This window comes from Archocentrus centrarchus, chromosome 22, assembly GCF_007364275.1.
Source record: "Archocentrus centrarchus isolate MPI-CPG fArcCen1 chromosome 22, fArcCen1, whole genome shotgun sequence".
NCBI classification, from domain to species: domain Eukaryota; kingdom Metazoa; phylum Chordata; class Actinopteri; order Cichliformes; family Cichlidae; genus Archocentrus; species Archocentrus centrarchus.
Window position 1 is genome coordinate 12611886 of NC_044367.1, and position 12545 is coordinate 12624430.

The 12545-nt window shown below is 42.1% G+C and overlaps 1 protein-coding gene across 1 annotated transcript; it reads left to right on the forward strand.

The window, feature by feature from the left end:
• Positions 1 to 7902: 7902 nt before the first annotated feature.
• On the forward strand, positions 7903 to 11619 carry klf11b (Kruppel like factor 11b). Its single transcript, XM_030719110.1, has 4 exons — positions 7903 to 8080; positions 8931 to 9221; positions 9662 to 10595; positions 10843 to 11619. Exons 1-4 carry the CDS (start codon positions 8042 to 8044, stop codon positions 11142 to 11144), a joined length of 1566 nt encoding a protein of 521 aa, XP_030574970.1. The 5' UTR covers positions 7903 to 8041; the 3' UTR covers positions 11145 to 11619.
• Positions 11620 to 12545: the final 926 nt, after the last annotated feature.

Genomic DNA, 12545 nt, shown 5'->3' on the forward strand with positions numbered 1-12545 from the left:
GTGCAATATAGGGTTTCTGCTAGGAGAACCATTGTCACAGGAACGTGCAGGAATTCCGAAAATGTACAAATGTTTATATATTTGATTCTAATCTGCTGCTTTTACACTGCTGGAATTGCACCTCCTAAAACATAGTTACACAAACCAGTAAAGTTCATTTCACTTTGACACACTAAAGCCATTTCCTTGTCTTCTTTATCAACCTATCAAACAGTAACCGGCAGCAGGGTGGAGCAGTGGTTAGCACTGCTGCCTCACAGTTAGAATACCACCCGGGTTCGATTCCACCTTGGCCCAGGCCTCTCCCTCTGTTCCGGAGTACTCCGGTTTCCTCCCACATTCCAAAGACATGCACTTACAGTACCGGGGTTAGGTTAATTGGCTACACTAAATTGCCCATAGGTGTGAATGAGAGCATCTCTGTGTTGGCCATTATGCCATCATCTTACAATGACTGATTGGAGTATATGGCAGCGTTCTTCCACAGTAGCATGTGGAAGAACCATACACAGCCACAACAGACTGCCACCTCCTCCTCATGCTGGTCACCAGTTTGGTCACACACTGCTGTGGGATAGCATCCCATTCTTTAACCAGCATTTGTCACAAGTCAGCCAGTGTGGTTGTGTTGGTCACTCTGGCACTAACAGCTTATACCACAGGCATTGAGTGGGGTTGAGGACAGGACTGCAGGTTGGGCTTTCAATCTTCTCCAGCCCCACATTCTGAAAGTAGGCTCTGATAAACCCTGCTGCGTGGGGGCATGCGTTGTCATCTTGGAGGACAGAGTTTGGTCCCAGACTGTGGAGATATGGGATTGCTACTGGTTTCAGAATTTCATCTTTCTGCGTTGAGATTGCCTCCGGTGATGGCAAGCCTGTCAGCACCTGGGGGTACCAGGAGCTCAAAACAAGAGTCAGTAGTAGAATAAGCTGTTTTTCATCAATGCAGCCCATAAACTCAACTCTGCTGCTCAACCCACAAATGCATTTTCCCTACAAATGTGGCTCAATTTAAGGGGAAATAAACAGGCTTTCCAACAGTATAAGATTTATTTCCAAGAAGCATTGTTACAACAAAGAAATAATCAACCAGACACAATTTTCCTTACTTTTTGTACTAGGTTTAGAAAGCCCAGCATAAGAGAGAAAGAACACCAGCAGTTATTATTTGGTGCTTTTGCATTTGTTTCATTTTTCAGCCCTGGAGGTTGTTCTACTGATCCTTGCCAGCCAAGCAAATTATCTGGTCCACCCAAACCAACGGAATCATTTTCTTTTTCTTCAGCCAATCGAAAAAAGCAGCACAGAAACTAAGAGTCTCCTTTCTAACTCACTGAACAGCCTACAGCTCTCTGCAATAGCATTCGTTTTAGCAGTATTTGTAATCAGTATGATGTCAGACAAAAAAAGGCTGGACAGCTTTTGTTCTGAGGTTTTGGGGAGAGTCTGCCTCTGTGTTACTGTTACAGAAAGATGCAGATGTTGTTTCCTGCTGTTCCTCAGCCTGTAGAAAGCATCATACAGTTTCTGCCTACGGACTGGAGCAAACTAGGGTTCTTAATATTGCTTTAGCTGTTTAGTCTGTGTATTTATTTATTTATTTTTTTATCAGCAATCGTGTACAAAAACAGACATTTCAGCATCTGAACAGGGCTTCAAACCGGTATCTTGCAGATTACTATGTGCCTGCTTTAACCTCCAGTCTTTTTACCCACCTAATCTCTCGAGCTGCCTACCCAGAGACTGCACACTAGATCCGGCCCTGCTTATAGCTGACACTAAGTACAAGTAGATGAACTCGTGAGGTACCCCAGTTTGTGGCTACAGAAGCAATCTGATAGCTCTACATCTAAAATCATAAAAGAGGACGCTGGTTGATGGTTCAGTTGTGCAGGTACAAATAAGAGAAAGCTCTCATTTAGTTAGAATTTAACCAGCCATACCAGTGTTGCCAGTGTTGCCAGTGTTGCCATGTTGCCATGCTGCCACACTGCGATGCTTTCAAGTGTCATCCTCCATCTGTTCTCTTTTACTATCTCTCTCATTCTACAGAATAGGTTAAAAATGTGCTAATAAATATAACAGTTATTTTTTCACACTTGATTACCTCATTAAGACAATTATTTGTTGAATTACAATTGTTTTCTGCATTCTAAAACATTGAGTATGCAAATTATCTCGTTAAAATGCACCAAAAGCTACTTTAGGCTGCTCCCTTATTCACAAGGGGTCACCACAGCAGGTGGCTCCACGTGTTTGGTTTGGCAGATTTTTACACAGGATGCCCTCCCTGATGCAACCGCAACAGGATTTGTGTCTCCTCCGAGGATCAAACCAGGGATCTCTTGCTTGTTAGGCAAATGTGTAAACCACTAATTCTTTAATGAGATTTTCAATCTTAAAATGAAGTCAGTGAGATGAAATTACTGCTGTGTAAAGTTGTAAAGAGTTAGGAGCGTAGGAAAGCTGAGTCATCTCCGCTGAAACGTGCCGATGGAGAGGAGTTTTGACAAGACCCTCCTCCCACTGCTGCATGAAGACTGTCCGTCTCAGCTCCCAGACCTGATGAGTTCATCAAATCTTTTAACAACATCCATTTTTTTTTAACGCCTAGAAAACCACAGCTTAAAAATAGCACTGGTTACCACAGACTTACAAAACATCCTCGGCTTCGAAGAGTTGCTACCACATACAGTGAAGAACCAGAGCATCCACAGGAAGAAGCAGAAAGAGCCGGCTCTGCCTGATCCTGCAGAGAGCTTCAGAGTTCCTGGTATAGTTCCCTCCCCCAGTGATGCCAGTGACTGAGGGTAATGTTAATGAAAAGAACTACCAATGGAATGAGTACTTTACTGAAAATATACTTGCACTTTATTCTTCTTAATTTACTGCTACTCTAATGTACGTTATTTTTATACTGCTTTCTACTTCACTATATTTTGGATGCAAATATTGTACTTTGTCCTCCATACATTTATTTTAAAGCTTTGATTACTTTCTTTATTTTTTTGCAGATTTTTTAATATCTACTAATAATTTATGCTTTATTACTACGACTAAAGCTGCTCAGTAGTGTATAAGTAGTATATAATCAAATCATTTCCTGCACAGCATTAAAGTGATACATACATTAATGAATCAATAATTATGATCCAGTGATATAGTCTATTGTATATGATTGTGAAAAGGACTCCTCTGCACAGTGAAGACTTTTAGTTTAAGTATATTTTGATGCAAAAAAACCAAAACATTTTTACTTAATTACCTAAATAGAATTATGTTTTTTGCTTAAGTAAAGCATCTAAATAATTGTTCCACCACTCTACAAAGCAGTTATTCAATTCAAAACAATTTTCTGGCTGTTGTGCAGTTGTGATACCATCTGCATTAGGGCACAGGGTTGCACATGAGCCTGAAAATTGTGCCAGATGTTTTCTATTATTATTTTCTTTTTTAAGCGCGTAGTAAATGCCTCTGATTTCCATCGAATGCCCAGAATTGGAAAGATAACTGGCTACGGTCCATATCTCAAACACACAGATAACACTGTGTTTGTTCCATTCACTGATGAAAACAACAAAGAAACTAGCAGCTGCTGTCGTCCCTAATTCTGTATACATATATGCATTAATACTGAAAATACTTCACAGAACCTACCAGTTAGACCTGAGCTATTTTCAGACTTACAATGGACCACAGAGATAGTTCAAGGAACTAATGTAGGTGTTTGAAAGTGTAGATGACGAATGGAGCAGCACAGAGGACCGCGTGGCCAGACAACCACACAGAAAACAATTCAAAGTGTGATTATTTAATAACAACATGGAGCCTACATCATTAGGCACCACACATCATTAGATCGACTCCTCTAGGAAAGCTTCTCCAGGGAGCCCTCAAACCTGCCTCCTGCTCCTCATGTTGCCAGGACAACAGACAGCAAGCTTGCAGCACAGAAAGTCAGTCTCTCATAGCAACAGATTGTCTTTAGAATCCCACTCCGACCAATCAGGAGTCGGCTGCCGGATGAGAACTCCCTGTTGTTGCTCCACTCTAATGTGTAGGAGGAGAGGGGGAGGAGTCACATGTGGTGAGGTACACAAAGCATCCTTCAGTGCTGAGTACTACAGGTCATCTGTGGCTGGAAATAAACACCAAAACAATTTCATCAAGAGGAGGAAATGAAATTGGTTTTCCTCTTTTTTTCCAATAAGGTTGAGAGCGATTCGAAAACTGATTCTGATATTAAGATTTCAGTCATGTTTTATGTGCTTTCTTTTTGTTTCTTGTTCACATTCACGCGCGTTCAAATGATTCTTTCACTGTAACTGATTGAATCCACTGCCCCACTTTAGTATTAACTAGAAAATACTGTTTAAATCCATCAGGCCAGCAATATTTCTCCACATAGCAAAAAAAAAATACATGTTTGCCATGATATAATTGTGAGTCTCGAAATCCAGTATTTGCCTCTTTATCTCCTAAGTTTGCAAGCTTCATATGGCATTTTTTTTACCTTTATTTTACCAGGAAGTCCCACTGATATCAACAGTATTTTACAAGATAGAGCTGTACAAAGTCACAGCATGTCAAAATGCATCAAACACAACATAAAATACAACAAATAAATAACAAAAACCCTTATTTATCAGTATTGTTAATTACCAAAATCATTTTTGTGTTTCTGTAATGGATAATCCACCAGTATGTGCAAGCTCTTTAATCAAAATGATATTTTTTATGCTAAAATCCAGGAATTTTCAAATTTGCTGTTTTACAAAAAAAAGCAGAAAAAAAGTAAAGCATGTTATTATTATTTTATTAAGATGCCAAATTACAATTATTTACATGCTTTCCTGTACAGAAATAATTAGTTTTATTGGTTGAATGTTAGGCTTGGTTAATTTCTGACTTCTCAGAAAAGTCCAGCCAAATATTTGCTTTACCGCTTATCTGCTATTGTTCAGGGTCTTTAAGTCAGTGTTTAATTCATGTTTTTCAGTGCATATTACAAATGTTCAGCCATGTCAAGCATTTAAATGAAAAACAAAGATAGCACGTCATTATGCACTGTGTCCTTTCACCCAGATGCCAGTTTGCAGTGATGGCGAGAAGGAGCAACTGTCAGACGGTGTTTTATAGAAGCCTGAGTGAGCCCACAAACTATTCTGAGTAGTTTAATATTAGCATTAGCCTCTGTGACTATCAGCAAACAATGTAAGTGTTGCCAAGTCTTGCAACATTAGCTGCAACAGTGACCTGCAAACAACAACGTGGCTCTGCAAAGTGCATTAAAAGATGTAAACTAGCTAAGCACCACAGCTTTAACTGTGAGCTAAACAATCTCAGCTATGTAAAGGCAATGTCACGTATTTGCAGGCTTCACTTTGGGTTTAGGTGCATCAAAATGAACTGAGATCCTGCTGTTTCAGTTTACAGTGAACTCATGAACACACACACACTCATCTTTCTTCTTTTAGTAATCTGATGAATATTTTGGAATAAATGTAAGTACAGAACAGCATGAAAATAAGCCGCCTGTTGATTATAATCAATATAAAAGTTATGTTTTACATTTTTAGACAAGAAGCCCTTCTGCATGCCATTCTGTGGATGGGTGTCAGAGCTTAGTGAAATGTGGCCCCTTGTGATATATTTAACTTTACTGGGGCAACTCCCCCCTTTTTCTGACTCCACTCCAGGAGTTCCTGAGCTGGGGGGAGTTGACCGGACAGGGGAGTTGTGTATCCAGAGGCCCGGATAGGGCCAGCATAACCTTTCCTCCAGATTCCCTAAGTAAGATGAAGTGAACTGGCCTACAAACAGGCTGCTGTACTAAGACCCGGCTGCTTGTCGTGCCTGCATACTGGTTTTCCTAGCAGCTCCTCCCTCTTCCCCTCTCTTCTAACAGCTGGCACTTAAACTGCATTGCCACAGCTCCAAGCCCTCAATGCTCCCTGAGGTCATGCTTATGTGAGTCATACAGAGACAAGGCCCTCCTTAGGAGCCGTGCACTGCCAAGGCTGAGCCGGCACACCTGCTACACTCCTCCCTGCTGCAAGAAAACGGCACCTTAACAATTAGGTAAACTGCGATCAGGTTATTATTGTATAAGCACCAAAGACTAGAATCACACTGGAGCTGCTTTTATCTTCAAAGTATGTGGTTATTCTGAAAGACAATCTTTTTAAAGCACTGAATTTGCACCTTTTGCATATTGTGATTTCCAGAAGTTTGCTGGAAGTTCTGACACATTTTTTAACCCCCTTTGTCCAAATGAAGTTGGTGGTGATGTAACAGCACATGTAGGTCAAGACCAGTTTGGTTTCTCTGACGTGTGGTTGTGTAAATGCGCTCATAAAAATCGTTGGACAATAGGACACGGGAAAAACATACAGTGCACACTTACATAAAGCTTTCAGAATATATTTAGTCAGGAGCACAAAGCGCAACACAGAATACCCTTTGCCCTACATACAGGACAAACAGGCATGCACTGCCTGTGGAGACTTGAACCTATGATAATTATAGAACATGTTTAATAGAAATAAAAACCGTAATGAGACAAAAGAAGTGTTAGGATTATGACCAAAACATGAAAACATGGCTGTTAAGAAGGCCTAGTTTACAGTAAGCAGAAAAAAAAATGCAACATGAGATTGAAACATTATTTTTGGTAACAAAGTTAAAGACTGCGACAACACGCTGGTGGAGAAAACAAAGCTTTTGGTCGTTTTGTAGCCGAGCATCATTGTGTTCTAAAATGTGGATTTGATGCTTAATCCATTGTTTAACAGCAAACTAGGAAACTACACAAACATCTTAACAAAACAAAACAAAACACACACACTACACGGGAGACAGAAACCCGCGCTACGTCTGGCACTCGTGTTGCATTCATGTGTTGTGGGAAAGGTGGGGAAAATGACCGCTTTCTTTCCCTGATTGACCTTTTTCCATAAAAGCAGTCAAGCCAGTGGACTTGACAAAACATAATCAAGTTGTTTTTTTGTTGTTGTTTGTTTTTTAAGGGTTTGTTAACATGTCTACACGAATGTCTTTTGAGCTAGTTAACTACAACTTCTAATGCTTGCTTACGAGCTTTTGCAAACACTTGTTAAGTTATTATTATCTAACATTTAATATTGTAAATTATATTATTATTATTATTATTATTATTATTATTATTATTATTATTATTATTATTATTATAGTCTGTATAGTGAATTACTTATTTTTATTTTTCTTATTTATATATTTTTTACTACTTATTTTCGGCTGCAGGTACAAAATACATTTCACTGTGCATTGTACTGTGAATAACTGTGCGAATAAACATTATCTTATCTTATCTTATAATTTGCATTCTGACTGGAATTGGACATTTGGGCATAGTTATTCTATTTCAAAAGATAAAAAATAACAAATAACGCAGCAGGAAATAAATCCCGTTAAACTGTTATATAAGAGTGTTGAATAACATCTCTTCAGATGTATTATTTTATTCTAATATATATTAAGTAAATCCGATTTACCGCGCTTTATGACATAAATAGGGTGTTATGCACTATTTCCGGAAGGTTATTCCCACAGCCCATGAATGCCGCATACACTGAAACGACCTTTCGCCTAGTTTGGCGGATGGCAGTTCATCGGGTTTACCCTGACACCGCTGACTCCCGTGGTCACGCCCACCAACGACCACGCACCCTGCTTCCTCCAACCGTCCAGCGAGCACGCACTGTTCACGCGCTTCCTGTTCTCCCATTGGGTGAAGCTCCGCACACTCTTGATCGCGATTGGCTGAGTGTTGCCACCCGCCGGTGCGTGTTGTGAGTTTTGTTTTTCTTTTTTTTTTTTTCCCCTCCTCCTCCTCCTCTCCCCCCCACGTTTTACACACACAGCTGAGAGAAAAGGGAGCCAGTCAGAGAAAAGACGACCTCAACCCTATCGGAACAGGCAGCAGCTCTGGCAAGCGCCGTCTCTTTGTTCTAAACTGGCTTCAAAAACAAAAACGCGATATTTTAAGATTTTATTCCTCAATGCCTTCGCGAAAATTCACCGAGATGGACTTACACGAGGTAAGACAATTTTAATGAACTGTCACTTTAGCTTAACGCAAAATTTTTTTGTTGTATTTCCACTACAGTCCGCTAACGTCCACTTGTTTACTTTGACATTTAAGCACTCAGCGTAAATGCAAAGCTTAGTTTAACATTTTTATAGAAGTTTATTATTTTTATTTTGTGTCACATCAACTTTGCAGTGGTGCCAAACAAACAAACAAAAATCATTACAAGCATAAATACTATTTTTAGAATTTAATTCAACCCTAAGACCAATAACTATAAATAAAAATGTCACACAAACACGCACGGAAGCCTGTCACTGCCGATGCTTTGTTTAATCCGGGTGTATTTTTGTGGAGAATCACTTACGTGCTTTGTTTACTCTAAAAAATTATAATTAAAAGTTGGAACGTGACAAGCCTACTTCCTGATGCAAACCCGCTTTATGGGGATTTCACATGGCTCATCTCGGGAACACGTCACTGTTTGGTCTATATTTGGTAATGGGAGGTGTCCTGGCTTCGGGCCAGGGGCAGTGCGTGCTGGGCTGGGGTGTAGTCACCAACACCCCCTCTCCCTTATTGGCAGCAGCGCACAGTTTGGCCCGGGAACTTCAGATACAGGAACAGTGACTGAGCAGATGATAACTGGAAATAGATTTTTTTTTTTTTTTGCTCCATTCTGGTTAATAGAATAGAAAGTGTCTCTTTGTTAGTGTTATCAGAGAGAAAGCGGAATCAACACATTATAGAGTAGGAGTTGAAAATAGCTTTTTGTATGTGTGTGTATGTATGTGTTGTCAGTGACGTGACCACATGAAAGTATTTTCATTGTCTTGTTTTCCCCCCTCCGCTCCTCACAGACTGAGTATATGGATCACTTTGTGGCTAAGGTTAAGAGAAGAAGGCATGACAGCGAGCAGTCTGTCTCTAGTGGGTTCAGTGTCGGCTCCTCTGGTCTGGAGTACACTGACCTGGAGGCGGCAGAGGCACTGGTGTGCATGAGTTCTTGGGGCCAGCCTCTTTTCTTAAACAGCAACAAGCCAAACCCCTGCAAGCCAAGACCCCTTACCCCAGCTTCGGACTCCTGCGACTCCCTCCTGCCCCCCGAACTGCCGGAGCCCCCGAAGGACTTTGTGTCCTTCTCCTCCCTGGTAAGACATATCATATAGCACCAGTGAATTATATGGATGCAACTACTGCTGCATTTCTTTCTCGTAGCCTGAACTAGAACAAGGCACAAAAATCCCACTGTAGAAATGCAGTGATAACTTATGTTTACTAATTAAACACCTTCATGCACTGAAAGGCTTAGCCTTGTGATGCAAATGTGTAAAGATGATGGTTTATGACATGATTCTGGGGCAGCTCAGAGTTGCTACTACGAGAAAAACCTTGATACAGTAAGGTCTTTGACCTTCAGACAGAGTTCCTTCTTGCAGAGGCAGAGTCATAAAAATCACTGTTTTATAGCTCATTATGATGGTCATTCTTATGTGTATCTGATTGCCACCTGGGATACACTGGAAATATAGGTTCTTTTACAAGTAGAGACAGTGGGTTCACTTTTAATTTTCCAACCCTCTCTTTGCAGTGCATGACCCCACCTCACAGTCCCAGCTTTGTTGAAGCATCATCAAGCACTGTGCATCAGTCAAGTTCTGGCCTGGCTGCATCCACACAGCGACCTGTCCTGGCAGTCGTTGCTGAAAAGACCCCCTCCCTCCCCCTCCCGCAGCCCTGCAGAGCAATGGCGACCAGCGTGATCCGCCACACTGCAGACAGAACCCTCTGCCAGCCCCACAGTCCAGTGGCCCCCAATCCAGAGAAAGCTAGGGACATGGTAACATCTAATACAGTGGTCTGCCAGCAGCAGCAGCAGCAGCAATGCATTACATTTACAGAGCAGATAACCACACCTCCTGCTTCCCTCATACCTTCAACAACAGAGCAGCCAGCAAGTCCCCCAAAACCCTGTTTGGACAGTGTCCCCACCCCAACTCTTGTCAACACCCAACCGCAAAATAGCCCACCCACTCCCCCTGTTCCCACAACCGTGTCCCCTCCTCCAGTTGCCAGCCCTCAAATCATCTGCCAGATGTTCCCTGTCAGCAGCCAATCGGGTATAATCTCAGCCTTCATCCCCAGTGCGGTTCAGACATCCAATTCTGGAATTCGGACTGCCGCCACACCCATCCTCCCCCAGCCCACCTCAGCTAACACCCCCCCTGTTCAGCAGTCCCTGATTGTGGGCTCAGCAGTCCCCCAAGGCACAGTGATGTTGGTCCTCCCTCAGTCATCTGTCTCTCAGGCCCCCCACTGCCCTCAGACTGTCATGACCCTGGGCAACACCAAGCTACTACCTCTGGCCCCAGCCCCCATGTACGTTTCAGCAGGACCCAGCAACAGCACAACAGCCACAAAGATGGACTTTTCCCGCAGGAGGAACTATGTTTGCAGCTTCCCAGGCTGCAGGAAGACGTACTTCAAGAGCTCACACCTCAAAGCACACCTTCGAACACACACAGGTGGGGGTTTTACTGCATTTAGAGGTGCTTGGCTGATGCCTGTGAGAATGTAGAATAAATGTGACTTCAGAAGATGAGTGTTGCATCCTGTTTGTAAAACATTCCTTCTCCAACCTTGTTATTCTTGACGGGAAGAGAGTGAGCTCATTGTTTTTATATAAGCGAAGCTCAGTAATGTGTCAGGCTTTTATGAGTACAATGTGACTCACTTGTTTTCTTCATTTGTCCCTCTGTTTCCCTCCCTTAGGTGAGAAGCCCTTCAGCTGCAGCTGGGATGGGTGTGATAAGAGGTTTGCCCGCTCCGACGAACTCTCACGTCACAGGCGTACCCACACCGGGGAGAAGAAGTTTGTGTGTCCCGTGTGCGACCGGCGGTTTATGCGCAGCGATCACCTGACCAAACACGCCCGCCGCCACATGACGACGAAGAAAATTCCCTCTTGGCAGGCCGATGTTAGGAGTCTGAACAAAATGGCTGCTGGCAAAACTCCTCCCTCAAAATCTGGCATCGCAACGTTAAGCATGCTGGTACCTGCCAGCTCAAAGTAGACAATGAACAACTTGCCATCCGACCCACTCCCAAGATACCAGAGGGACACAGGAAGCAGCCAAGCACACAACACTGCTGCTCTCTTGACTCATGGGAATGAAAGAAAATCATGCACTGGACTCTCTTTCTGCTCTCCTGCTCATTTGTACACATATTTTCTCTAAAAGATTCTTTGTTTATATAATTGATCTTATGTATGCACTCTTGCCAAAGCCTTTATATGAAGTTTTGTCTTATACATTTCACCTTCTGCACCTCTCCTTTGTTTGTGTTGATATTCATGTATGTCTATGTGAATGTGTTGTTGGTTGTACTATAAAAATGCATTAATTTGTCATTTGGGGGGAAAAGTTGACATGAAAACAAATGTAAATATATTAATCATCAGTGCTATAATTATACCTTGATTGTATCTCCCTCTCTACCTTTTCATATTATTTAATACATATTTGTAATAAAATAAGGTTACATGAATTGTAATTGTGGGTTTCATGACCTTTCACGTTTCTAAAATGAGAGAAATGGTGTGGGATTGAGATGAAGTCAGCAATCTTTCCCGGTCAACTCATGCGCAAATATACAGAGTGGTGCCTGCCCACATCCTGTGTATGTGTGTGTGTGTGTGTCACGCTAACTCCCACCACCGCCCTCTTTGGTCAGCTGAAGCTCACTCATGTTCTTTCAAATGTGCTGACTGGCCTGTGGGTAGCTTGCTGCTGGTTGAATGAATTTTTTTTCTTTTTTTTGGTGTTATAAAAGCTCTTTTGGCGAAGCCATCTGGGGACATCGTGTCCTGTTCATTAGCTCGGAGGCAGAAACAGATGAGTCAGAACAGACAAGACAAGTTGATCGTTCTGTACTGGAGTTCATTAGAACATTTGAGCCCATTCAAATCTGTCACATTGGAACAAGGAGGGCATGGAGCTGCACTTCTTGCGTAATACTCTACCAAGTTCATTATAATGTCCCTGGCATATCAAACATATGCGGATTGGTATTCCAAATAAAAAGCCACACACCTGACCTTCATGCATACCTCCTAGAAATTGTCAGAACTTTTATTTTTTATGAATCATTAAAGAAAACGAGATGTACCCAAACAGTCTCTGTGATGCAGTTTCATAAGCAGTGGTCCCATACCTAGTAACAGCCCACCCCTTCCAATCACACAGTGAGGAATATGAACTGTTGGGGGTGCGACCAATCACCTCTCTCGCTCGCACACCCGCCCATTTGCCTTACTGACCGACATACTCGCTGGCTGAGTGCCACCAAAACTGTGGTCTACAGGGACACCTGCTGGTGGAAGAATGTAATGTCACTATTTGCAATGCTGGAAAAACACCCCGGACTGCTGCTAGATATTTCACAATTAGTGGTCTACCCATTGTGTCTTCATT

Bases quoted from the DNA above. Each gene is read 5' to 3' on its own strand.
- klf11b (XM_030719110.1), top strand. From the start codon at position 8,042: ATGCCTTCGCGAAAATTCACCGAGATGGACTTACACGAG. The intron at 9,222-9,661 runs GTAAGACATATC...CTCTCTTTGCAG, and splicing joins TTGTGTCCTTCTCCTCCCTG to TGCATGACCCCACCTCACAG. The intron at 10,596-10,842 runs GTGGGGGTTTTA...TCCCTCCCTTAG, and splicing joins ACACCTTCGAACACACACAG to GTGAGAAGCCCTTCAGCTGC.